At 38.5% G+C, this 26,125-nt stretch overlaps 1 protein-coding gene across 2 annotated transcripts; it reads right to left on the bottom strand.

Annotated features, from left to right (window-relative positions):
• Window positions 1-525: 525 nt before the first annotated feature.
• On the bottom strand, window positions 526-16,834 carry LOC103402121 (uncharacterized). 2 transcript variants are annotated; one of them, XM_029094442.2, is made up of 13 exons: window positions 16,437-16,834; window positions 15,888-16,004; window positions 15,732-15,758; window positions 14,904-15,000; window positions 5,463-5,506; window positions 4,086-4,184; window positions 3,781-3,838; window positions 3,612-3,664; window positions 3,416-3,517; window positions 2,933-2,998; window positions 2,517-2,638; window positions 1,927-2,098; window positions 526-922 (listed from the first exon to the last, which is right to left on the bottom strand). In XM_029094442.2, exons 1-13 carry the CDS (start codon window positions 16,557-16,559, stop codon window positions 866-868), a joined length of 1,137 nt encoding a protein of 378 aa, XP_028950275.1. In that variant the 5' UTR covers window positions 16,560-16,834; the 3' UTR covers window positions 526-865. The 2 variants fall into 2 exon arrangements, with proteins under 2 accessions (XP_028950275.1, XP_028950276.1); XM_029094443.2 differs by having other exon boundaries at window positions 14,904-15,007; window positions 16,437-16,767.
• Between the last annotated feature and the right edge of the window lie 9,291 nt (window positions 16,835-26,125).

Genomic DNA, 26,125 nt, shown 5'->3' with positions numbered 1-26,125 from the left:
AGAATGAAATTTTAGGAAATATCAAACACTGGTTTAGATGAAATGTAAGAGTTTCTTTAATATGTAACCGATATGTTAACGAATTGTTGATTTTAGCCGAAATTTAGACTTCACTCCCATTTTTCATATCTTTCTCTAATTTTTTTGATATTTCCACAAAAATATCAACCGTATCGAAAAGATTTCAAACAATGAGTATAGATGAATAGAGATTACTAATGGGATTATGATAGGCGTAGCCTCTTAGAGTTATGTACTCTGTAGAAGGGTCTATGTTCGTCCTGCGTGCGTAACTCACACATAATACTTATTCGGAATTATTACGTAATTGGAAGAACCAATGAAAGAACTTTTACTAGCACCCGTGGAGAGATTCAATGACAAAGAGATGTCTCTGAAACTTGACATTGATTGATAATGGTAAAACTCTTTGCTTTGGCTGGCCATCCCTCTTGTTGTACACCCTTCACTAACAAACCATACCAATTTGAATTTTGCATTGATTGAAATTCGAAACACACGACGTGAAAGTTCAAATTTGTTTGCTATATACTTGTACATTTAACCAATCCAAAGAACCTCCAGTTTTTCAGTTTGGTCACAATTCTAAACAAGTTTATATTTATAGGCCACAACTGCGCGCACAAGTAACGGAGGCCTCATAAAGAAATGAAAAGAACTAAGAACGATGATACAGAAAACTCACTATGATATAAAAAGAGATGTATACAATTGTCTAATGAAGAAATTGACCAGTTTTTTCAATGGAAAAAATAATGGTACCGTCGGGTGATTTGTCAGTAGAATGCTGATATGTCTGAACTGAACTGATCATGAGCACGCTAAAGCTCGCCGAGGTTTCAACTCAAAAGAAAGAAGAGGAAAGGATCCTAAAGAGCCCATCCGGATTATCTGCGTGGACCTGAAAAAGTAAGGATGAAAGTGAGCAGCGCTGCATATTTACAAATATATTGCAATTGATAATATCCGATTCATACTAGTGCAAAAACAAATTGACCAAACAATTTCATATTTAAAGCAGCAACTTAGACATCCTACACCGCATTAATGGTAAGAAATAATCATTTGTGCATGACCATATTACAACTGCCATACACAACTTCCCAAAGACTACTAATTCCCTTGTCCAAACATGACTAGAAGACGTCATTCAAAAAAAAAAAAAAAAAAAAAAAACATGACTAGAAGACTTGAACATTGACCTACCCTGAAAGGTTTACAACATTAGGAATCACCAGGGCCATGTAAAGGTCCAAATGCAATACAATTCCGGACCTGAGCACTCTTAAAAATAATGATTATGTGGCAATATCTCTAAAATCGTTCGTTCACAGTCTCTAATTTGTTTAATTAAAGTGAAATTTTTTTAATTTAACATGATTAAGAGACTGACTATTTTGATTTACATTTTACATAGAAATGTTTTTTTTTTTTTTGTTGAGGCTTTTCGTTATAGCTCCCTTGTGCATATTTTCCTTTTGATGAGCATTCAGCAATAGACTTTGTAATTACAGATCCCTGCCAAGTGTATGTTGTAGCTTAGTAGGCGTTAGACCGATGTAAGCTGTTCCTATGCGACTCAGTAGCATTACAGCAAAGGAAGGATCACTAGTGAATGACAATGACACAAATGTAGCACTAAATCCTAAAACACCTACGATAATAAGCCTGCTTCCCCCTCCCCCCCCCCCCCCCCCTCTCCCCCAAAAACAAATAAAGAAAAATACAGATATATAATAAAAACTAACTAAAATGCAGTAAAACTGACAAGGACCACTGATCCATCAAAAACCTCTAAGATTCTAAAGTATCTTGTCAATGATTTTTTTTTATATATGTGTGCACCGTCTACAAACACAAGTGTTCCATATTGTGTGATTAACTCCAAACTGTAAAGCAACATACCCAGTGGCCTGCATCCTCAAGGACATGCATTTCCACTCCACCTGCCTCCTCTACAGCAAGCTCCTCGGCCGCATGAATTCTCTGGAGATCTCCTAGAGCCCATCTGTGCAAGCTCCTTTCTGCTTTCAAAAAGTTCACATGGACACCTCGAGGCACATCTTCAACAATTTTCCTACAATGATCCAATTTAATAAGAGCCACTTAGTGGGAAAAGGCTTTGTTGTTGTTGTTAATCCAATTTAATAAGAGCCAGTCGCAAAAGCCAGTTGCAAATTTGACATTCAAGATATGGGGAAAAAGTTGAAGTACGCATAGCTTCAGAATGACAATGTCCTTTTTGTTTCAATATGTGAAGAGATTTAACTTTTTATATACACATAGTATGATTGAAAGGTATTTAGTTTGATGTACATCCAGAATAAAAAAGTGAACACTCCAAAAGAAAACACAATTCATTAAAGAATACCACCAGCTCAGACAAGCGGGCAGTTTTTCTTTTTTTAAAAGGATATTTAACTGGTAGAGCCTAGGTATTGACTCCTGTGCCACATACGACAATAATCCAACACAATAAGGATATGAATAATTACCATAAATTTGTTTCTTCATAAGATTTATACATTTCAGCGATTCCCTTCAGATCGAACACCCATGAGAAGGTTGATGGTGACGAACCAGGAGACTTGGTTGGTCGAAGATTAGTAACCACCCACTGCACGTGAAACAGCTTATAATAACATAAAATAACATCCTGAAGGCATGAATGAATAACATAACAATGCTGACTTGAAAATTAGATTGGTTCCATAAATAAAGAACCAAAAAGTAGCAATCAAACATGCAAAAACTTATGACAGTTATTCACTGAGGATAAAATAGCGAATTAGGCCAAGTATTAATGTCGGCAAGACAAATAAAAATAAATCCAAACTGACCCATACATAAAGGTTTCAGAGCCCAAACTACAAATTAATCCATTCAAGCATGGCTCACAGTTTAAAAGTACCTGTGCAACATCTTTGGAGAATCCTTTTTGAAGTAGAGCATCCACAACATCCCGCTTTGAGGAAACCTGCCTTTAAGAAAAATTGGTAGAATGAACCTTTTATTTATAAAAGGAAAATTGGTAGAATGACAATCTTACACAGAAACGAATGAAATGAAGACAGAAACATTTTTCAGCATACAAAGTTTCGCCTACACATTAACAATAGTCTTTACGACAAAATAATGAGAGGTGCACACGTATCTCTGCTCAGTAGGACCCAAAACGCAAGCAGTAAACTGATTTACAATGATCTGATATCAAGTTGTATTATATGAATATAACTTAGAGTTGTAAAGAGAGGGAGAGAGAGAGAGAGAGAGAGAGAGAGAGAGAGAGAGGAGATAATTAAAAGGGGCTAGAAAATCAAATAATAAAAGGACTACAAAACTTAAAGGCGCCCAGTTTCCTTAAAAAGGAAACAACTATTGAACATGTATTCACCTCTTTGGGCAGTGTACTTAGGACGGATATCAATTCTTCTGGATGGTCCTCCCCATCCCCACCAGGACGAACTATTCCAGGCGTAGCATCTAGAACCCAAACCTAGACAAACAACTAGTAAGACAAAAAGAAAGATAACGTCCAAGAGACACCCAATCTTTCTAGGATATTTATTCAATATATTCCCATTACTTACTCTGACTGGTCGTGCAAAAGGCTTTGCAGCTTGATCCACCATGCTCAAGGCAACTACATGAAAAATCAGAAACATAGTAAGCATAAATCCATTTTAAGAAGGTGCAGATTTACTGTGTACTAGCTCTCTCCAATAAAGGTATGCAACATGCCAAATTAACCTAAGATACCTTTCCCTCCAAAACTGTGGCCAACTATAACCCGAGGTATTAATCTAAGCTGTTGAACCTACACAGGAAAATGAAATAACATTATATTAGACGTAATTGTATCTGAAGCATGGGAAGGTACCAGACAAAGATATACAAATATATGGGGGTGTTCAAATGCTGCGCATACAACACTGTTCATGCAGACAGTGATGAAGTTCAGAACAATTACTGAAACTTTTCTTGAAAAATAAGTTAATAACATATAACAATTGGACATACTTGTTCTTCAAAAAAATTACAGTAAGTACTCAAGAAACATGTACCAGTTTTAGGACATCAAGAGCAGTGGAAGAAACACTATGGGGCCCCCTTTTCTTAATTGACGCTGAATCACCATGACACCGCAAGTCCACTAAAAGAAACTTTGCCAATAAACAAAAGAATAACATAAGGTTGTCACCATGACCATATACGAAAATCTATCCAAAAGTAAACACACACACACACACACACACACACAAAACAAACATAGAAAAACATACTTTACAAGCATAAGTAGTGAACATGACAACAGGAGAAGTACAAATTCTTAATTAGATCAGTCACAAAACTATAGAAAAATATTAAAAGACCCTCAAGTGAGAGCTCAATTCCTAAATACCGCCCAAAAAATTTCCCCCCCATTTTTCTTCTATCCCCTTGAGACAATTAAAGTATTGCTTTTTAAACATTTGCAAAATATCTAAGGTTACAAGGGGTTACTAGGAGTTACAGGCCCTTTAAGGGAAGGGATTCCCCATTTTGTTTAACAATGGGGATTAGTTGAGGGACCCACTCCACATCGAACTTCAACGATCTGAACTGTCTATTTTGTAAGTCATGATTCATAGGTCATCCTTGCAAAAATTCAATTCAATCTGAAACCATTTGCTTATTTAATTGTCACGATGAAATTTCAAAGTTTCTTAGAATATAGTGTTCAACAATTTCTTTGAAACCAATTAGATGCCTCAAATATTTCCGATTTGATTAATATTTTGCAAGGATGATCTATGAGGTGCAACTTGAAAAATAGAAGGTTTGGATCCTTGAAGTTCGATGTGGTGTGGGCCCCACAACTAATCCCTTCCCTTAAAGGCTCTGTTGGGAGTTATAAGTGTAGGTTTAGTATGGTCAAGGACATTGGTTTGAGGGGTAGAATCACCGTTAAAGAGCTTAGGATTTTGGGTTTGGCTCTCAAGTTTTGGGTGGACTATTGCCCACCCAGGGTTGAGTAGCCTGTTATAAAGAGAAATGTTAGCAACCTTCTCACTTACCTTCTCATTTCAACCTTCTCACTTTCCTTCATGCCACATGCACTCCACCGTCACTCAAAACTACAACTTTAAAATTAATCAAAATCCCACTATTCCTTTGTTAGTATAATTAAAATTTTAGTTTGTCAACCAGAAAGTAATAAAAAATTTAGTTTTGCATGCTAGTGGGATACACATGGCATGTGTAGAAGTGAGAAGGTTGTGTGTGCCTCGCTATAGGTTTGTTTGTGTGGTTTTGTGTCAGATCTGTACTGATAGTGCTTGCATTTGTGGTAATTAGGATCACTTAGATTAATCAATTTGTCACAATACCGCAGACAAATAAGCCTAGATGATACATGAACCATTTGTGATAAGTGAAAGTACAGAAGCAGAGGGCGCTACCTGCCATGTTGGAAATTCTTGTGCCAATCTCCTGGTGAAGGTTCCTACAGGATCAGACATTATGAATTAACCCACAGACTATTTATGTGCAACAAACACGTAAAAATCCCACTATTATCACTTCATTGTAATGATACCAAGATATGGAATTGAAAAGAAATACACAAAGAAAATAATATCCAGGACGGCAACGATAGCAAAAATATGAGTGGCATACTTTCCTCATATGTGACACAACCCGTACATCAAAAAAGAATACTAAAACACCCACATTTGGAATGCACTGAACAATTAATCGGTGACCAATAAAATAGCTACACAAAGACTCAAGTAAAAATAGAAGACAGTACCCTTTAGTCCAAAAACAGAAAACAGTGCAGTTGAATGAACACAAAATCTCGCAAACAGATAAAGACTCGGACAAAATGAGTGGCACGAAACTCAACATTCTACTCACTTAAAATCTCTCATTTAAATGATTTGTTAAAAGAAGGCAGAGGAACTCAGGAAAGCAGCTCAATGTTGTTAAAACTCTCAGTCACATAACCAGAAGAGGAATTGTGGAGACTTTTCTCAATAGTCCTAGTTGAAAACGAATTTTCTTTTCTTAGTATAACTTCAATGCATATAACCGTAAAATGTGAGCTCAAGCTAATCTTGAATTGGACACTTGGATTTACTGGCCAAAATGGTAGATATGCCTTGTACAGTGGGACTGACAGTATTGTCATACAGTATCATACAGTACACTTGTGTCTTTCACTCTTTAGTTTTCATGTGTATCTTACTCTTTAGACTGGAATCTGATGAGGCTTTTGTTCTGAAAAATCCAATAATACAACATAATTAAACACCAAAACTACTGAAAGAATTCAACCCATATTGAAAGTATTTTCGAACAGTTCAGTCAAGCTACTAAAACCAAGACAACCACTAAATAAGCGTTCTCAACTTTAGATTATAGTTCGTTTGTACAAATTTACAAAAGAAGACACACATGTAGTTTGAAACTTGGTCTTCTTCAAACAATAAGAAACAGAAGACCTGACTAAGAGGGTTCATTTCAAAATCTCATTTGAGTACTTTCAATATTGATATATTTTCCATATTCTTCTATTACAACAACAACAACAACAACAAAGCCTTTTCCCACTAAGTGGGGTCGGCTATATGAATCCTAGAACGCCATTGTGCTCGGTTTTGTGTCATGTCATCCGTTAGATCCAAGTACTCTAAGTCTTTTCTTAGAGTCTCTTCCAAAGTTTTCCTAGGTCTTCCTCTACCCCTTCGGCCCTGAACCTCTGTCCCGTAGTCACATCTTCGAACCGGAGTGTCAGTCGGCCTTCTTTGCACATGTCCAAATCACCGGAGCTGATTTTCTCTCATCTTTCCTACAATTTCGGCTACTCCTACTTTACCTCGGATATCCTCATTCCCAATCTTATCCTTTCTCGTGTGCCCACACATCCCACGAAGCATCCTCATCTCCGCTACACCCATTTTGTGTACGTGTTGATGCTTCACCGCCCAACATTCTGTGCCATACAACATCGCTGGCCTTATTGCCATCCTATAAAATTTTCCCTTGAGCTTCAATGGCCTACGACGGTCACACAACACGCCGGATGCGCTCTTACACTTCATCCATCCAGCTCGTATTCTATGGTTGAGATTTCCATCTAATTCTCCGTTCTCTTGCAAGATAGATCCTAGGTAGCGAAAACGGTCGCTTTTTGTGATCTTCGCTAGATTGCTCCGGTCATTAGTGTGGATAAGTATATAAATGGATAGAGATAGGAAAGCAAACACAAGATGTACGTGGTTCACCCAGATTGGCTACGTCCACGGAATAGAAGAGTTCTCATTAATTGTGAAGGGTTTACACAAGTACATAGGTTCAAGCTCTCCTTTAGTGAGTACAAGTGAATGATTTAGTACAAATGACATTAGGAAATATTGTGGGAGAATGATCTCGTAATCACGAAACTTCTAAGTATCGGAGTGTGGTGTCGTCTTGACTTGCCTTATCTGTCTCATAGGTAGATGTGGCATCTTCTCTGGAAGTACTTTTCCTCCATCCAGGGGTGGTATCTTTAACTGGTGGAGATGCACAAGGTAATGTATCAATTTCACTTGAAGCTTACTTGTAGTTTCAGGCTTGGTCAAGCGCGATACAAACCATGTAGTAGGAGTCCCCCAAGTCGCCGAGCTAGGGGGTCTGCTGAAAGAGGTGACAGACAAGGTAAGCAATCAGAGCTCCGACTGATTGTTCACCTTCTCCCCATCTTGCAACAGCATGAAGGATAAAGAGAAGAAAAATGAGAAGAGATGATATGAGATACTTTTGCTTTTGAAGAAGTAACTTTCCACAGGCTTATTCTTGAACTGAGCTGGAGGGTTTTCTGGTTTCCTCCAGAGTATAAGGCCGACTGAAGAATTTGAGGGTCAAAACAAGTCCATCAAATCTAGAGTACGTTCCACCCTGCTGATATGGGATACTTTTGCTTTTGACAGAGTAATGGATGTATCGGCACGTGTGCTGTTACGCTTGTCTCCACATGCTTCCTTGTACCCTTCGCACTTGCCCTATCTGTTCCTCAAGCAGATGCGGAATCTTCCTTGGAAACATAAGATGTTGAAGATGAGTACTCGAGAGCAATGCCAGGTAAGTAATCAGGTAAGGGGTTCCAGGCAGTCAGTTCCTGGCTGGAAGCTTGATTCCAAGTGCTGACTGATTGCTCTCTTTCTCCTTGTCTTGCAGGTAAAAACAAGGCCAAAGGAAAAGATAGGGAAAAAGCATGATATGGGATACTCTTGCTTTTAACCCTGATGATATGAGATATTCTTGCTCTAGTATAGCTTGTTTGCAGAGGTATTATCGGGGGGAAAGAAAGCTGAATATTTCGAAAGGCTTCGTTGGGAATGCCCTCTCAGATATGATGAAGGGTTGAGCATTTTTGCAGGTCTGCCTGTCCGTTGGGGATGGAGGTTGACATATATAGGCGTCTCCCTAACAACAAGTAGTAATGCTATTCCTTTACCCTGCTTGGTCATAGCACGGTAGTGGGAGCTGTCAGTTTCACATGTTTTAACTCTGTCAGAGCACTTTGAAAAAGTGGTCTGTGGTATCTGGCTCTCGAGATTCGGAGAACGATGCCTCTTCGATTTTTGAGAAAGCAATCATGCTGGGGGTCTGGCTCTCGAGATTCGGAGGGCAGTGTCTCTTCGATTTTTGAGTAAGTAATCATGTTGGGAGTCTGGCTCTCGAGATTCGGAGGGCGGTGCCTCTTCGATTTTGGAGCAAGCAATCTTGTTAGGAGTGTTGTCTCGAATTTGAGTAAAGGTTGGGCATGTTTGCTAGTCTACCTTGCCACGAAGCACAAAGGTTGACACACAGGGACTTTCCAATTATCCAGCAATGGTACTGTTCCTTTACCCTCTCTTCGATTTTGAGAAAGTAGTCATGTTGGGAGTCTGGCTCTCGAGATTCGGAGGACGGTGCCTCTTCGATTTTGGAGCAAGCAATCTTGTTGGGAGTGTTTTCTCGAATGTGAGTAAAGGTTGGGCATGTTTGCTAGTCTACCTTGCCACGAAGCACAGAGGTTGACACACAGGGACTTTCCAATTATCCAGCAGTGGTACTGTTCCTTTACCCTTGTGGGTAATATTATGGTAGCTAGACCTTCAAAATTTATGTGTCTAAACTTTGTTAGTGCTGTTTCTTTGCTATTCTTTTACCTTTCTTGGTCAGAGCGATGTAGTGGGAGCTGCAAGCTTCACGTGCTCAACTTTGGCAGAGAACTTTGACAAAGTTATATGTGGTACCCATGAGCTATTGTTGCGTGTGGGAAGTGGGTAATTGAACAGTAAGATTCATGTGCTTTCTACTTCACTAGAAATCTTCGACAGAATGCCCATAATTTCTGCAAAGCTGAGTGTGCGTGTGACAGGTGCTGACAAGGCTAGAAAAGTAGGTGCCTCTTCGATTTCTGAGATCGGCCCTCGTGGTCTCTGAGCAGCCCAGCTTTTGAGAAAGCGAGCGCCTCTTCGATTGATTCGGAGAACGATGCCTCATCGATTTTTGAGAAAACAATCATGCTGGGGGTTTGGCTCTCGAAGATTCGGGGAGCAGTGTCTCTTCGATTTTTGAGAAAGTAATCATGTTGGGAGTCTGGCTCTCGAGATTCGGAAGGCGGTGCCTCTTCGATTTTGGAGCAAGCAATCTTGTTGGGAGTGTTTTCTCGAATGTGAGTAAAGGTTGGGCATGTTTGCTAGTCTACCTTGCCACGAAGCACAGAGGTTGACACACAGGGACTTTCCAATTATCCAGCAGTGGTACTGTTCCTTTACCCTTGTGGGTAATAATATGGTAGCTAGACCTTCAAAATTTATGGGTCTAAACTTTGTTAGTGCTGTTTCTTTGCTATTCTTTTACCCTTCTTGGTCAGAGCGATGTAGTGGGAGCTGCAAGCTTCACGTGCTCAACTTTGGCAGAGAACTTTGGCAAAGTTATCTGTGGTACCCATGAGCTATTGTTGCGTGTGGGAAGTGGGTGATTGAACAGTAAGATTCATGTGTTTTCTACTTCCCCAGAAGTCTTCGACAGAATGCCCATAATTTCCGCAAAGCTGAGTGTGCGTGTGACAGGTGCTGACAAGGCTGGAAAAATAGGTGCCTCTTCGATTTCTGAGATCGGCCCTCGTGGTCTCTGGGGAGCCCAGCTTTTGAGAAAGCGAGCGCCTCTTCGATTTCTGAGATCGGCCTTCGTGGTCTTTGAGCAGCCCAACTTTTGAGAAAGCAAAAGCCTCTTCGATTTCTGAGATCAACCCTCGTGATCTCTAAGCAGCTCAGCTTTTGAGAAAGCAAACGCCTCTTCGATTTCTGAGCAGGCGCCTCTTCGATTTCTGAAGCTCCGTCGAGTGCAGATTTTTTATAGGGGCTGGCATTAAGTTCTAAAGCACACTTGAATCTCCACCAGTAGAAGCTTCATTCTTGCACTTCTAAGATCTTGATTTGTCCGACCTCTTCTCTCTTCAACACCTTTGAAAATGTCTGGCCCCTCCGACCGTCGTTTTGACTTGAACCTTGTTGAAGAGGCAGCCCCGCCTTCTCCAGACAACATATGGCGCCCATCCTTCGTCTCCCCTACTGGTCCTCTTACCGTTGGGGATTCCGTGATGAAGAATGATATGACCGCTGCGGTGGTGGCCAGGAACCTTCTCACTCCCAAAGATAACAGACTACTTTCCAAACGGTCTGATGAGTTAGCTGTTAAGGATTCGCTGGCTCTCAGTGTTCAGTGTGCAGGTTCTGTGTCTAATATGGCCCAACGCCTATTTGCTCGAACCCGCCAAGTTGAATCATTGGCGGCTGAAGTGATGAGTCTCAAACAGGAGATTAGAGGGCTCAAGCATGAGAATAAACAGTTGCACCGGCTCGCACATGACTATGCTACAAACATGAAGAGGAAGCTTGACCAGATGAAGGAAACTGATGGTCAGGTTTTACTTGATCATCAGAGATTTGTGGGTTTGTTCCAAAGGCATTTATTGCCTTCGTCTTCTGGGGCTGTACCGCGTAATGAAGCTCCAAATGATCAACCTCTGATGCCTCCTCCTTCTAGGGTTCTGTCCAGTACTGAGGCTCCAAATGATCCCCCTCCGGTGCCTTCTCTTTCTGGGGCTCTACCGACTGCTGAGACTTCTCCTAAGCAACCTTTGTGAAGGCTCCCTCTTGTGTGTTTATTTTGACTCATGTATATGTACATATTTGTAGCTTATCGGGGATATCAATAAATAAGCTTTCCTTCATTTCAACGTATTGTGTTAAATACACCAAAGCCTTCTTCGCTAAGTTCTTTGAATTTTCTTTTGTTGAAGCTTGTATGTTGAAGCTTTCTGAGTGGAGCATGTAGGTTGGGGTAGTGTTCCCTTAATTTCCCGAGTGAGGAAAACTTCTCGGTTGGAGACTTGGAAAATCCAAGTCACTGAGTGGGATCGGCTATATGAATCTTAGAACGCCATTGTGCTCGATCCTGTGTCATGTCCTTCGTTAGATCCAAGTACTCTAAGTCTTTTCTTAGAGTCTCTTCCAAAGTTTTCCTAGGTCTTCCTCTACCCCTTCGGCCCTGAACCTCTGTCCCATAGTCGCATCTTCTAATTGGAGCGTCAGTAGGCCTTCTTTGCACATGTCCAAACCACCGTAACCGATTTTCTCTCATTTTTCCTTCAATTTCGGCTACTCCTACTTTACCCCGGATATCCTCATTCCTAATCTTATCCTTTCTCGTGTGCCCACACATCCAACGAAGCATCCTCATCTCCGCTACACCCATTTTGTGTACGTGTTGATGTTTCACCGCCCAACATTCTGTGCCATACAGCATCGCCGGCCTTATTGCCGTCCTATAAAATTTTCCCTTGAGCTTCAGTGGCATACGGCGGTCACACAACACGCCGGATGCACTCTTCCACTTCATCCATCCAGCTTGTATTCTATGGTTGAGATCTCCATCTAATTCTCCGTTCTTTTGCAAGATAGATCCTAGGTAACGAAAACGGTCGCTCTTTGGCATTTCTTGATCTCCGATCCTCACCCCTAACTCGTTTTGGCCTCCATTTGCACTGAACTTGCACTCCATATATTCTGTCTTTGATCGGCTTAGGCGAAGACCTTTAGATTCCAACACTTCTCTCCAAAGGTTAAGCTTTGCATTTACCCCTTCCTGAGTTTCATCTATCAACACTATATCGTCTGCGAAAAGCATACACCAAGGAATATCATCTTGAATATGTCCTGTTAACTCATCCATTACCAACGCAAAAAGGTAAGGACTTAAGGATGAGCCTTGATGTAATCCTACAGTTATGGGAAAGCTTTCGGTCTGTCCTTCATGAGTTCTTACGGCAGTCTTTGCTCCTTCATACATATCCTTTATAGCTTGGATATATGCTACTCGTACTCCTTTCTTCTCTAAAATCCTCCAAAGAATGTCTCTTGGGACCCTATCATACGCTTTTTCCAAATCTATAAAGACCATGTGTAAATCCTTTTTCCCATCTCTATATCTTTCCATCAATCTTCGTAAGAGATAGATTGCCTCCATGGTTGAGCGCCCTGGCATGAACCCGAATTGGTTGTCCGAAACCCGTGTCTCTTGCCTCAATCTATGCTCAATGACTCTCTCCCAGAGCTTCATTGTATGACTCATTAGCTTAATACCCCTATAGTTCATGCAATTTTGTACGTCGCCCTTATTCTTGTAGATAGGCACCAAAGTGCTCGTTCGCCACTCATTTGGCATCTTCTTCGTTTTCAAAATCCTATTGAAAAGGTCAGTGAGCCATGTTATACCTGTCTCTCCCAAAAGTTTCCACACTTCGATTGGTATATCGTCTGGGCCTATTGCTTTTTTATGCTTCATCTTCTTCAAAGCTACAATCACTTCTTCCTTCCGAATTCGACGATAAAAAGAGTAGTTTCTACACTCTTCTGAGTTACTCAACTCCCCTAAAGAAGCACTCATTTCATGTCCTTCATTGAAAAGATTATGAAAATAACCTCTCCATCTGTCTTTAACCGCGTTCTCTGTAGCAAGAACCTTTCCATCCTTATCCTTGATGCACCTCACTTGGTTTAGGTCCCTTGTCTTCTTTTCCCTTGCTCTAGATAGTTTATAGATATCCAACTCTCCTTCTTTGGTATCTAGTCGTTTATACATATCGTCGTAAGCCGCTAACTTAGCTTCTCTGACAGCTTTCTTCGCCTCTTGCTTCGCTTTTCTATACCTTTCACCATTTTCATCGGTCCTCTCCTTGTATAAGGCTTTACAACATTCCTTCTTAGCCTTCACCTTCGTTTGTACCTCCTCATTCCACCACCAAGATTCCTTTTGGTGTGGGGCAAAGCCCTTGGACTCTCCTAATACCTCTTTTGCTACTTTTCGGATACAACTAGCCATGGAATCCCACATTTGGCTAGCTTCCCCCTCTCTATCCCACACACATTGGGTGATTACCTTCTCTTTGAAAATGGCTTGTTTTTCTTCTTTTAGATTCCACCATCTAGTCCTTGGGCACTTCCAAGTCTTGTTCTTTTGTCTTACTCTTTTGATATGTACATCCATCACCAACAAGCGATGTTGATTAGCCACGCTCTCTCCTGGTATAACTTTGCAATCCTTACAAGTTATACGATCCCCTTTCCTCATTAGAAGAAAATCTATTTGTGTTTTTGACGACCCACTCTTGTAGGTGATCACATGTTCTTCTCTCTTCTTAAAGAAGGTGTTGGCTAAGAAGAGATCATATGCCATTGCAAAATCCAAGATAGCTTCCCCATCCTCGTTTCTCTCCCCAAAACCATGGCCACCATGAAAACCTCCATAGTTGCCTGTCTCCCTGCCCACGTGTCCATTTAAATCTCCTCCTATAAATAACTTCTCCGTTTGAGCAATTCCTTGCACCAAGTCTCCAAGATCTTCCCAAAATTTCTCCTTCGAACTCGTATCCAACCCTACTTGAGGTGCGTACGCACTAATCACATTGATAAGTTCTTGTCCTATTACAATCTTGATTGCCATGATTCTATCTCCTACCCTCTTGACATCTACAACATCTTGTACCAAGGTCTTGTCCACGATGATGCCAACACCGTTTCTCGTTCTATTTGTGCCCGAATACCAAAGTTTAAACCCTGAGTTTTCTAGATCCTTTGCCTTACTACCAACCCACTTAGTTTCTTGTAGGCACATAATATTTATCCTTCTCCTCACCATAACTTCCACTACTTCCATAGATTTTCTCGTTAAGGTTCTTATATTCCACGTTCCTAAACGCATTTTGCTCTCTTGAACTCTACCCTTCTGTCCTAGCTTCTTCACCATCCCCCGTCTAATAGGATCAAAGTACTTCTTTTGTGTGTCCCGGGTAAAGTTGATAGGAGCATATGCTCCCAAACAACTTTGAGTGGAGTCGTTCGAAAAGAAGTTTCTATGGCCCCCTTGCTCATTTAACACTGCATCCGGGTGCCGATGGAGATACAGCGACCCTTGCTCACTTATCACTGTGCTCAGGCCACACAGCGCGCCACTTACGGGTGACGCCCTAGCTTTAGCGCGATTTTGTTCTGGATTCATTTTCATAAGGATTCGACGTGATCATGGAGTGCCGGCTGTCGACTACCTGACGCCCTCCCCCTCCTCCTTTATCCGGGCTTGGGACCGGCCATGTAAGACATAGGCGGAGTTCATATTCTTCTATTACAAGGAAAGAAAATAAATTCACTGTATGCACAACGCGAAAGCATCCTATAATATAGTAGTTTGTTAAATTTGTAACTGTAAGTAAAGGAATAGAGAATGCACGATTCACTATTTCAAGGCATTGACCAGTAGTCAAGATGAAGTGAAATGACATTAGAAAGAGACAAGAACAAACGTACCCCAGTTCTTCCTGCTACCTAGAATTCCATGCAGAAAAACAGCTGTTGGAGGCTTAGGTAACGACCTGTCCACAACCACAGCCGGACTCCATTTTACCTGCACACTGTAACTATTCAGATATGTGATCATGCAAACTCAAACAATACTAAGAAAATGAACTATGTGGCAACTAATCATGATTTCTCATCTTCACTGACTAGCCCTAGTGCATTTGAGTTTGCTCCTCAATTTAATTGTTTGTTAAATTTCAATATAGGTAGTGGGTTGCTATATTTTATTGGGTAACAGCTCTTATTGGTTGCTGTGTAAGTTTAAATAATTAGAAACTTAGGGAAAAAGAGGGGAATGCATCAGTGGAAGCGGGAGAAAAACGAGGATCGGAAAGAAAAAAAAAGACGGTAAGAAAGAGGCTCTGTTATACCATAAAAGATATCGCACATCAGTAAAGAGAATACAGAAGGTATTTGGCTGAAGTCCTTGATAGTTTGAGGATTGATTCTCATTCAAAATATAGGATTACAAAGCCTTGATTTACACGTATACTCTCTATACAAGCAATACTATAAAAGGTAAGCTAATCTAAGGGATTTGATTTATACAGGAGTCAATCAGGAATCATAAATCAGCAATCATAATTATTGTCTATCCAGAATAGATTATTATGATGTTTGATTCAAAATTCTAAATGGCGAAGGGGCAGAAAAAGAGTATGCAATTTTTATATAAGCGAGAAGCGTTAGAATCTGAAACAAAAACTGCTACAAATTATCAATCACAAACTCACTACATATCACCTTATCAGGAAATTAAAGAATACAAAGACTTACAAGTGCTCCTTGAACAAGATCAAACGCCTGTCGAATAAATAAAAATGTTATTTATGTCAAAGTAACCTAACACTTAAGAGTAATCATACGCACTCCAAAGACGACCAATATTTATAATTTACTTTAAGTCACTGTGGAAATAGTAGTTTTAGATACCAGGATGTCAGAAGGCTTGGAAAAATCTCCACTCCGTGCAATCTTCGCATCAACTAATGCCATACGAACACCAGAATTCTTATCTGACTTGCCCAAGTGACCAACTGCTAATTGATTCTATATCAACAAAGGGGAAAATGATGAAGGAAAACAAAAAGGTGATCATCAAACCGAATTTTGGTATCAGAAACAGGAATGTAATAAACTACTACAAGTTAGAAACCTAAACCACAGAAAGCTCACATCAGAATTAGAAAATATTTATAATTATAGTTTTATTGAATGTAATCCAAATTTTGTGATTAAACCCACATACAATATAAGAAACTTGAATAAATAAATCTTTAAAAAAAAAAGTGCAAAAATTGGAAATTCACAAGCAACCATCCATCCAATCATTGTTCAAATTGATGGTCTGAAATGTAGCATTGTTCAAATGGGTACTCTAACAACCACATTTCTCTGCATTTATTTATATAATTCAGATGAAATGAACAATTGTAAAAAGCAATTGATGTAGAATTTGACTGGTATGAACGGGGAAAGTACCTTAGAGGACCAAGAGATCCGAGTTTTCAATCCAGAAGTTGATGGGAATTGTGACCTCCTCTCTCCGAATATGCCTAAGTTCCCACCGTGACTGCAACCCGCAAGATTTGAAATCGCCGCCATTGTTGCCACGACGGCGTCTCGCAATGAGAGATTCAGGAATTTCGCGGAGAGGGAGATAGAGAGGGAGCGAGAAAGTCAGAGAGAGAAGAAGACGGAAGTGTAGGTGGAGGCGGAGACACCGAGGGAACCAGTCGGTGTTCGCGCGTACCCTTCTTTTTTCTGTTTTTTTTTTTTTTTTTTTATGATTTATATGACAAGTGGAGACTTCGGCGTTTGGTTTGGTGCCTCCTCGAAATTTTGGAAGTTTGCAATTACCAGTAGGAAAATGCAATGTCATGATTCCTGAACAATACTTCGCTATTTAAAGATGAATAAAAATTTTTACTTAAAATTTTTCAAAATTATTCGTTGTTAATTTATAGAATTTTATGTTTATAATCAAAACCATTTATATTATTAATTATCCTATAAAGATTGTCTCAGCAAAAAATCAATTAAAACTAAGATTGTTTAGTCATCAAACTGTTTAAAAAAATTAACGGTATTAGTAAAAGCATTTCAAACCGTCTATGTATTTGTTATAATAGATTGACTAAACGACCTTAGTTTTAATTTATTTTTTGCAGATATGATCTTTACAATGTGATTCATAATATGAACGGTTCTGATCATGTGCACAAAGTTCTGTGATTAAAACACTAAAAGTTTTAAGTATGAGTTGCTACTCATCTTAAGGTAGCCCAGTATTGTTATTCTAGAAGACATGGAAGGCTTAAGTGCTCTTGAAATGGAGAAAATCTCGTCTTCCACCGCATGGCCATGTCATCCATACGTCCACTTAAGCAATTAAAATGAATTTCTATAACGGAGTTGCACCGCATGACCACGTCATCCGTACGTCCACTCAAGCAATTAAAATGAATTTCTATAACGGAGTTTAAGTCGAGGTACATTTTCACAAATAAACGTGCATATAACTTGATTCTCTGAATAGGCACAAAAAAATTGTCTTAAAACAAAGTTCTGCTTAGGTTTAAGCTCTTCACGAAGTGTTTAATTATGTCATGGTGGATGGATGAACGTTTGTTGTTACTCCCAAATGAGATGTGTTTGGTAGTTAACTTACATGTATGAGTAGGGGATTCAATTCATGCCACGTCTTTGCAGTGAAAATGTTTACTCTCAGCCAACGACTGTGATTGCTTTTTGGCGTTATCTTTTGTAAATTGGATTGATAATCTTGCCTTGTTTTTTGCTCGTTTTACTCGAATGTAGACTTTAAAGTTAAACGTCAACAAAAGCACAAGACACGTAGCTCAATTAGTTAAAAGCACTCATACTCTGTATCAATGCCACAAGTTCGATACTCCATCAGTTCACATTTGCTATATACGTATGTGTGCCTATAAATCATATTTGCTTGCTCATACAAGTAACAAGTTCAAATTTAAAAAAAAAAAGTGTACACATATCCTCCCCTTGAGGTAAAAGATGAGAGTAGAGCAAACAACCTTAAATCTGGTGAGGGAAGTATCATAGAAGCCATGCCACACCTCTGATGGCAATCGGTAAAACATGTAGGAATTCAAGTGAAAACTGAACTAGTTTTCATATCCGTTAGGTAGAAAAGCAGATAAAACAGAACAGAAATTTAAGAAATCGGACAACTTTGAATGTATATATATTCATATTCTACACGTTCACTTTTTATGCATCCGTGATTCCATCTTACGCATTGATGAACTTAGATTACTAAAAGGTGGTTTTGGGGATGTCAAATAGAGAGTTTAGGGTGAGATTACATGTAGAGGATCAGCAACATAAGGGGTTAGGGTTTGTGGGTTAATTTAGTTTGGGTAGTGCTATCCACAAACACTTTGTACTTCTCACATACCTCTCTCAATTTTTGGCCTTTGAATTGAGAGAATTGAAGATCATTGGCCAAAATTAATAAGGGTGTAGGATGTAAAAGGGGGTGTGAAAATAGCACTATCCTTTAGTTTTTGGTATTTTTCGATTGATTACTCCATCTCTGATTGACCACTTACCGTTTATCTTTCCGCTCTCAGCCTTGCGTTCTCGAGCAGCCAAGTTTTGATCTTTTTCGCTTCCAATTTAATGATTTTTCAATTAATATTTCGTGCCGAATTTTGGTTGAATTTTGTTTGGGTGTTTGGTCTCAAGATTTCTAGAGTAACATCATTGACACAGAACAAGAGGTCACGTGTTTTAACTTTTTCATACAACACACTTTTTTGAGACATTACTACTTTAGCTTTCTCCAACTCATAACATATAAGTTATATAAGTGAAATCACACCTCCTATGAATTGCAAGAACTTTTGAGATTGTAGAGTAATATTATATTTATTATACTACATTTGTATCACTTTTCTAATAAAAATAGGACTAATCAACATATGTAGATCTCATCTTTATTAGAAAATTGGTATAAATACGGTATGAAAAATCTAATAAGAATACTATTTTTAATAACATATTATAATAGGAAAAAAAACTTTAACAAAAAAAAGTAAGAAATTTGTTTACATATGAGAATGCACTTGAATCAACACCACACAATGATGAATCTATTTCATGTAAATATCAAAGTCATGACCAATCCCAAAATCAAAATTTTGACTTAAAAATTTTTAAAAGAAGAATGTGAATAAATAAACAATAGAAATTTTAAAATTTAAATAAAAGAGATGTGAATAAAAAGGTAATGCTAAAAAGTTCTGATTATATTATATTCTATAAAATGTTATGACGTGGTTGTTTATAAATCTTAAGGGTGCGTTTGTTGCACCAAATTATCTCGGATTGAACTAACTTCAGGGATTAAGCTGGACTGACTTAGAATAGATTAAGCTGAACTAACTTAGTGAAACGTTTGGTGGAGTGTCGGACTAAGAAGCTGGAAAATGAAGAAAATAAAAAATAAAAACAACCCATGCTATATCAACCAACATCAAAATTTCAACCAAATTTGACCTTATCATGCCTGACTCCAACAATTTTCATCATGATATATTTATCCAACGCTCCCTATGGATGCCCATTTTGAGCTTTTCCAGCAATAGGAGTATTCCAAGTAATTTCTTAACAAGTAAACACAACTATCAACATTCCAAATTCAAACAACATATTACACTTGCATCTCAATTTCAAATTCTGGAAAAAATAAAAGTACACAAAACAATTATGCAAGCAACATCAATTGACCATACTTTCCTAGAAGCCTAAAAAAATTGACTCCACAAAAAATTATTCAAACCCAGTCACAATCACAATCACAATAATTTAACTCAAAATTCAGCCTCATTCGCACTTAACAAGCCTCAGCCAAACTTAGCCACAGTTTTATCAGACATTTCATCACCCTTCTGCAATACCCATTGATTAATTGAATTCACAATCAACAAATGACTATATTTTCATTCCTTTGGTAATGAATTTCTTTCTCATTGGTCATGAATTCACACTCATACTACAGCAAAATCAAATTTAAGTGGAGAAATTGAAAACTGTAAGCTAAAAAAAGGAGAAGCTCTCACCATTTTTCGGCAACGGCAGCAATCTTGGCAAGCTTGTACTGGTTCAAAGACGACGGGAAAGGAGAGTGAGGATTTAGCAGTGGTGGATTCGGAAGGGTTGAGATTGCTCAGTGAATGCTCAAGATTTGTGGGCTAAGATTGAGGTGGAGGATTGTGTAGTTGGTGTACGGTGCTCGAAAGCCACAACCATGGCGATTTTGCTGAGATAGAGAGAGTGAATTGAACGAAGAAGAAAGGAAGGGAGTCAGTGGATTGTTTTTCAGTTTTTGTTTGAGGTATGGGTTTAGGCTTTTGGGTGGGATAGTGAAGGCCCAAGGGAGTGGGCAAAGGTGCAAAGGAGAAGGGAGAGGGCGAAGGGGCGAAAGAGAAGGACTCGAAGGAATTAATTTGAACTAATGTGTGGAACCCATAGCGAGAAGACAGAGAGAAGGACCACCCTATACCACCACCTTAGAGCGAGAGGGACAATTTTTGAACCTATGGATGAATGAGGACACCTCTCATCTGGACAAGAAAATAAATAATTAGATAAGTGTTGTAAATAGTGGGTATGTATGCTCTCATGCATATAGTAAACCTTTCACAAGTTTAATAGTGTTTTGTTTGCTTTTCAAAATGTTTGCTCTATAAATAGAGCATTACAAGTGTTCAAAATGTGGTGATAAAAGGAAGAAGAGAGGAAGAAGTGAGAAGCCACAAGGCTCAAGACAGAGAGGGAGAAAAGATAGAGGAGAGTTACCTTTGTAATCTTATTACTTCAAATTATAAATAAAAGAACTGCTGCTACCCCGAGGATGTACTCCAGTCACATTGACTATAGAGCAACCTCGTAAATTTTGTGTCTTGTTTATTTATTCCACTGCACACACTGTCGATTTTACAACACGTTATCAGCATGAGAAACTCTCATGTTAGTGGAAATCACAACGCCACAAATCCTGTTTACCTCTGTCGCCTGGAATCTCACATATAAGAAAATCTTTTCATTTCGTCTTAAAATCTTTGTACTACTGATTTTCATGAAGCAAATATATATATATATATATATATATGTTGTTGTATGACTGTATATCATCCTTTGCAGAAGCAAAAGAGTACAAACTCAAAATTTGTAGAAAATCTGACAGCCATGTAAACGGCTTCGGAACTCCAACTTGCAGATCTCGGATTGAAATACTTTTTTTCTTCAAAGTTGTTCGTCCGCCCAGTACCTACAACATATCAAAATTTCAGAAAATTCCAACGGTGCGATCATCGCAGATGCCTAAAATACCAAACCAGTTTCCAATTTCCGCAGAAAATTAGACAGACACCTTATGAGTACCAAAACTCCATTTCGATAGCTCAGATCAAAATTGTTTCTTCACGAAAGTTGTTCGGTATTCTCTTATCCATATCATACTAAATTTGAAGTAAATATAACGGTTTGATCTTCTCATAAGTTGCAAACACTCTTGACTCCAAAACTTATGGGAACCATTTCGACTTTTTTCGAAACTCACCGAGGAGAAACACCAATTGGAACTTATTGTTACTATTACTTCCTGAGTAACTAAAGGGACTTAGAGTTGTGAAATGAAAACAAAATTAAAAAGAAAAAAAAAGAAGTGGTAGACCAAGAAAAGGAAAAAGCAAAAGATGAGAACTTAATCATTGCATTTTCTGTTTTGGCATATTTATGTCAATGGTGCTGGATTAAAGCCCATGTCACAAGTTCTATTTATTTAAAGCAATTTATTTACCATGGACGGTTTTACCGCCTACTACTTTAAGTTTTGATTTATGTGAATGATGCTTAATTAAAGCCCTTGTCACAAGCTTTATTTACTTAAATGCAATTTATTCATTATGGCTGGAATTACCGCCTATTACTTTAATTTATTTATTGTACTTCTTTTTGTTAAGATGAGTACATACTGGACCCGAAGTTCCTTGATCATATAAGAACCTGAAGTTTCTTGATACTCATCACATAAAAATGATTGGACATGAAGTTCCATCATGCAAAAAGATCAGGCATGAAGTCCCTAGATCCTCAAGATCGGACATAAAGTTCCTTGATGAGTACCTTAAGTTTGAAGAGCCGAAGTGCCACAACTTAATTGTAATAAAGGACATAAGAGTCTCAGTCCACAGACTATTAAATAAGGACCAGAAGTTCCTTGATGTATGTAAATGATAATATAATACATGTTTGCTGGAGAGTTTACATCTCGAAGTTTTGATGATTATTGCATGTCATTGGGCATTGATGCTGAACACCATGTTCCTCATGTTCGTACTTAAAATGGTTTTGCAAAAGTATTTATTAAGTGGATGAAATTGATTACCCACGCTCTGCTCATGAAAACGAAATTGCAAGTTTTCTACATGTGGACATGCCATTTTACATAATTCATTATTAAGTTCGGTTGAGACCAATTGCCAACCATCAATATTTCTCAGTACAACTCATGTTTGGGCACCAGCCAAACATTACACATTTACGAGTTTTTGGTTGTGTTATCTATGTGCCTATTGCACTGCCACAATTTATTAAAATGAGGCATCAACACAAACTGGGAATTTATGTTGGATTTGATTCACCATTTATCATTCAATACCTAGAACCCTAGACTGGGGATATATTAACCACATAATTTGCGGACTGTCATTTTGCTAAGACAATTTTTCAGTCATTAGGGGGATAAAATATCATTTCAGAAGAATGATGAGAAAAGACCGTTCCAGAAGAACGAAGAGAATTTGTCTTATTTTGATTCACGAAGCATCAATGAGAACATGAAGAATAATTTAATGATGCAATGAAAGTGATAAAATCACATATACTTATTGCAAATGTGCCTACAAGAATTGATGTCACTGTTCGACAAAATTATGATGCAGTAAATGATTTATCTGTTGCACGCCTGAGCGTGGCAGACCCTTCGACTCAAAAGGTTCATTCATTCAAAAACGAAGAATATGGAATTACTGACTATTGCATCCCTGAAGCATAAATGTTGCATGCCAGAAGTATAACAATCACCGCATGGATATACGTCCCAGAAAGGACAATCCGCGGACATGAGAATGTTGATGTCTCATGCATGAAGCATGATAGACATATAGGTTCCAATGACTCAACTCCCAAAAGTGGAGATTAAAATTCAAGCTCTATAATGCTCAAGAAAAGGTTATGATCCACATTCTCTAAATTACGACTATCTTGGAAGAGATAGTGTAATGCCTTTGAAGAGGCAATTGATATCCAAATGAAATGAAAAGCTTTTATGCATGCGCATGCACATGAAAATATGGGATCACGGATTGATGATAACCAATGGTAATTTTGGTTTTTACAAGTAGCTACTAAATTCAACAATGAGCTGTGTTGATATTGAGTCTCCTTCTTTTTCGTCAACAAAATTATTGGCCAAAAATGGAGAAAGGCAATTCCATTACAATTTTGTAAGAACATGGAAAAATGGACTTATATACTTGAATACAATACAAATAGCCAAAAGATGTTGAACCAAGGACGTTACATATGGGCATTTGTAATACAGTGTAATACACTCACATGATATGACACAAGGTTACTAATTGAAACCTGAAATTATACTCTTGTAAACGAGTTCATGTGAATGGAGAATTATATACGAAGGGTTGTGAGTCGCCCACATCATATCTCCATAAGTAAATCCCTCAAGTATACATGAGAGCACATTGCTCCGTATAAATTTCAAAGGAAAATGTGTCATGAAATGTAGAAAATCCCTGAAGGATTCAAATTGCTTGAAGTAAGCCCCAAAGGGTTAGGCATGAAATATGTACTCAATACTAATGAATAGTGTAAATTGCCTTAGTGAGTACTATCATTATGATATTATTATAACATACTAAAATCTCTTGCAAGAACTTGATGATATTAAATTAGAACTCCTGAAGAGTTGATGATATTAAATTATGACTCCTGAAGAGTCTAGAAAAATTATAAAGTGTTGAAGGAAATATTGTCTCGAACTGCAGATCGAACAATCTACCAACACTAATCTTATCCATGATGTTTATGATGTTAAAAAACCACATGGATTGAAGATTATGAGTTAAATACTCAAATGATGTCGACACTAAGAATAATCATTTATCTTCGTGAGGGTAAAGATAAATTAATGTTTGGTCCAGAAGTACCACATCTTAGTGAAGTATATCTTTTATTGTATTTGGTACAATCATTGAATGAAATAAAGCTTATCTATTAATATCTCTGAGAAATTATAGATATGTGCATACACATGAGTTAAAACAAACAAACAGGATGGAGCCTTCACAAAGGTTGCTCATGTGAAGCATCAGTACTCGACAGTACCTCAGAAGGGAGAGGTACTAGAGATTGATCATGTGGCACCCCAGTACTTGACAAAACACCAGAAGGGGAAGACATTAGTTGCTTTCAGAATCTAGCAACGAACATCTGGTGGTCACTTTGAATCCGACTTTCGGATTCTTGCAGCTGGTCGAACTTTCTTTTCATGCTCGTTGAGTAATTATTTGTAAGCACGTGTAGCACTCTATTCTCGTGCTTAATCCCTCTCATATCTTGTTTAAGACTTGTCACCTCAGCCATCAATGATTTAACTTGGCAAGTTTGAGAAAGTAGGCGTTAGCCCATATTGGATACAAAGCTCGCACATTAAACACTGAAAGCAAATGAGTCTTGAACAGTCGACTCATCAGACCATTTTGAAAGGATTCTGTTATCCTTTAGAGTGAGAATATTCCTAGCTACCACAGTAACGGTTATGTTATTCTTCATCACAGAGTCCCCAACTGTAAAAGGACCATTAGAAGATAAGAAGGACGGGCGCTATATATTATCCTGACGTTGCTCGTCTGTATCACTCCTAAGACTCAAATCTAAGCAAATGTTAGATGGGCATGCCATTTTCAGAAATGATGAAGAAAAAAAGAGGTCAAATAAAATCTCAGAAGTGCAAGAAGGGGAAAATTTCTACAAGCAACAACTTTTTGAGCATACTCTTGAACACAATTGATGTCTCTATAAAAGAAGAGGCAACAGAGCCACTTGTTCAGAGATCAAAGAGGCACCGCTCTCCGAAGTTTAAAAGCCAGATTTTCCTGAATAAAGTTTGTTGGCATTTTTCAGACGCAATCTCAGCTTTTTCTGATATTGTGTGCAACTTTGTCAGTGATCTCTGACAAAGTTGAAAACGCGTAAATCTTACTATTCCAACTACAACACTGTTGCCGACAAGCGTGGAGGACAAAGCCACATTAACACCACTACCTGCTATTGGGGAAATCTCTATATATGTCGACTTCCGTTCTCTATAACAAGGCAGACCTGCAAGAATACCTAACTCTTCCTCATCTCCGAGAATGCATCTTCAACAAAGCATCTCGAAATACTCAGTTTTCTTCCTCTCCGAGAATACCTCTTCAAAACAAGTCACACCAGAGCAAGAGTATCTCATATCATCAAGGTCAAAAGCAAGAGTATCTCATATCATGTTTTCTCCCCGTCATTTCCTTTGTCATTGTTCTTACCTGCAAAGATAAGGATAAAGAAAGCAATATGTCGGAACCTCCACTCAAACTCCCAGTAAAGAATCGACTGCCTGGAACCTTTCCTGATTGCTTACCTAGTATTGCTCTTGAGTAGCCATCTTCAACTATTGTTGGAGCTGGGTCTCTAGTCACCAAGAAGTGATGAACCATCCAAATGCAAGGGTTGTATTCTACTCCTGCATCAGTGGACAAATCCTATAAGAGAAGATGTCATACACGCATGGAGGAAAACCAAGGAAAATACCACTTATGCAAAGGGAATAAGTAAGACAAGTGAAAATGATATATTGAAACATGTGGAGACAAGTGCAACGAACACATGATGATTCATCCCCGACAAAGTCGAAGATCACTTGCCACGTGAAGCTCATCATGGTCCAATTTCATTTAAGATCAAGCATCGAAGGTCTTTAAAGAAATCACAAGTCCGATTCAAGATCAAGTGTCCACCACCCTTGAATCAAATTCCGCTCCAGATGAAAGGAGTAAATTCAA

Source organism: Malus domestica, chromosome 15 (genome assembly GCF_042453785.1).
Source record: "Malus domestica chromosome 15, GDT2T_hap1".
NCBI lineage: Eukaryota > Viridiplantae > Streptophyta > Magnoliopsida > Rosales > Rosaceae > Malus > Malus domestica.
Note: the sequence above shows the minus strand (reverse complement) of the source record. Positions and strands in the feature narration are given on the sequence as shown.